At 44.4% G+C, this 642-nt stretch overlaps 1 protein-coding gene across 1 annotated transcript; it reads right to left on the bottom strand.

Moving 5' to 3' along the window:
• Nucleotides 1-253: 253 nt before the first annotated feature.
• Nucleotides 254-412, bottom strand: CLUP02_12806 (uncharacterized protein; the record flags this gene model as incomplete). Its single annotated transcript, XM_049291766.1, has 1 exon — nucleotides 254-412. One exon carries the CDS (start codon nucleotides 410-412, stop codon nucleotides 254-256), a length of 159 nt encoding a protein of 52 aa, XP_049148912.1.
• Nucleotides 413-642: the final 230 nt, after the last annotated feature.

The raw sequence follows: 642 nt of genomic DNA on the forward strand, positions 1-642 counted from the left end.
GACTTAGTAAACGGGCCCGAGGTCGAATTATACCTCTAACCGTAGTAGTTAAATTAATAAAAAAAAGAGAAAGTTAGTATCGGATTAGAAGTCTAATTCGACCGCGGTATATAGCCGACTACGTAGGGGCTAATTAGGGGCCCTATTTACGATTATCGTAGCCAGCCTAACTTACGGTTAGAACTTCCTTTTTATACCTACTACGCAGATATTTATATAGTTTAATTAATCTCTTCGTTAACTACGGTTCGAACTAACTACCCCATAATAGGGATACTAACACTACGAAACCCATCCCGGGGAGGAGGGGAAGAACATCGCGACGCTCTCCAAGCCGCTCGTATCCAAAGTTGGCCTGCTGCGCAATCGTAGTGACTGCCATGGCCGAGAGAAAGACGCCACGGACCTTCATCATTGTGACTTGGTTTCCGATTCTTCGAGAGTGCGGTTTTATGTGAATGTCGCGTGATAGCTGATGTTCGACGGTTTGACGATTTCGAGACACTGGGTTCTGATGTTCTAAACGCGTGTTTGTGATAATGTTTGGCCTGCTGATCGCCAAAAGAACACCCCAAAGTTTGGAAAAATACAAATTTTGCAAGTGGTGGAATGTTTTCCCGCCTTTTGAAGGCATCTGCTTAG

This window comes from Colletotrichum lupini, chromosome 6 (assembly GCF_023278565.1).
Source record: "Colletotrichum lupini chromosome 6, complete sequence".
In the NCBI taxonomy this organism is placed as follows: Eukaryota; Fungi; Ascomycota; class Sordariomycetes; order Glomerellales; family Glomerellaceae; genus Colletotrichum; species Colletotrichum lupini.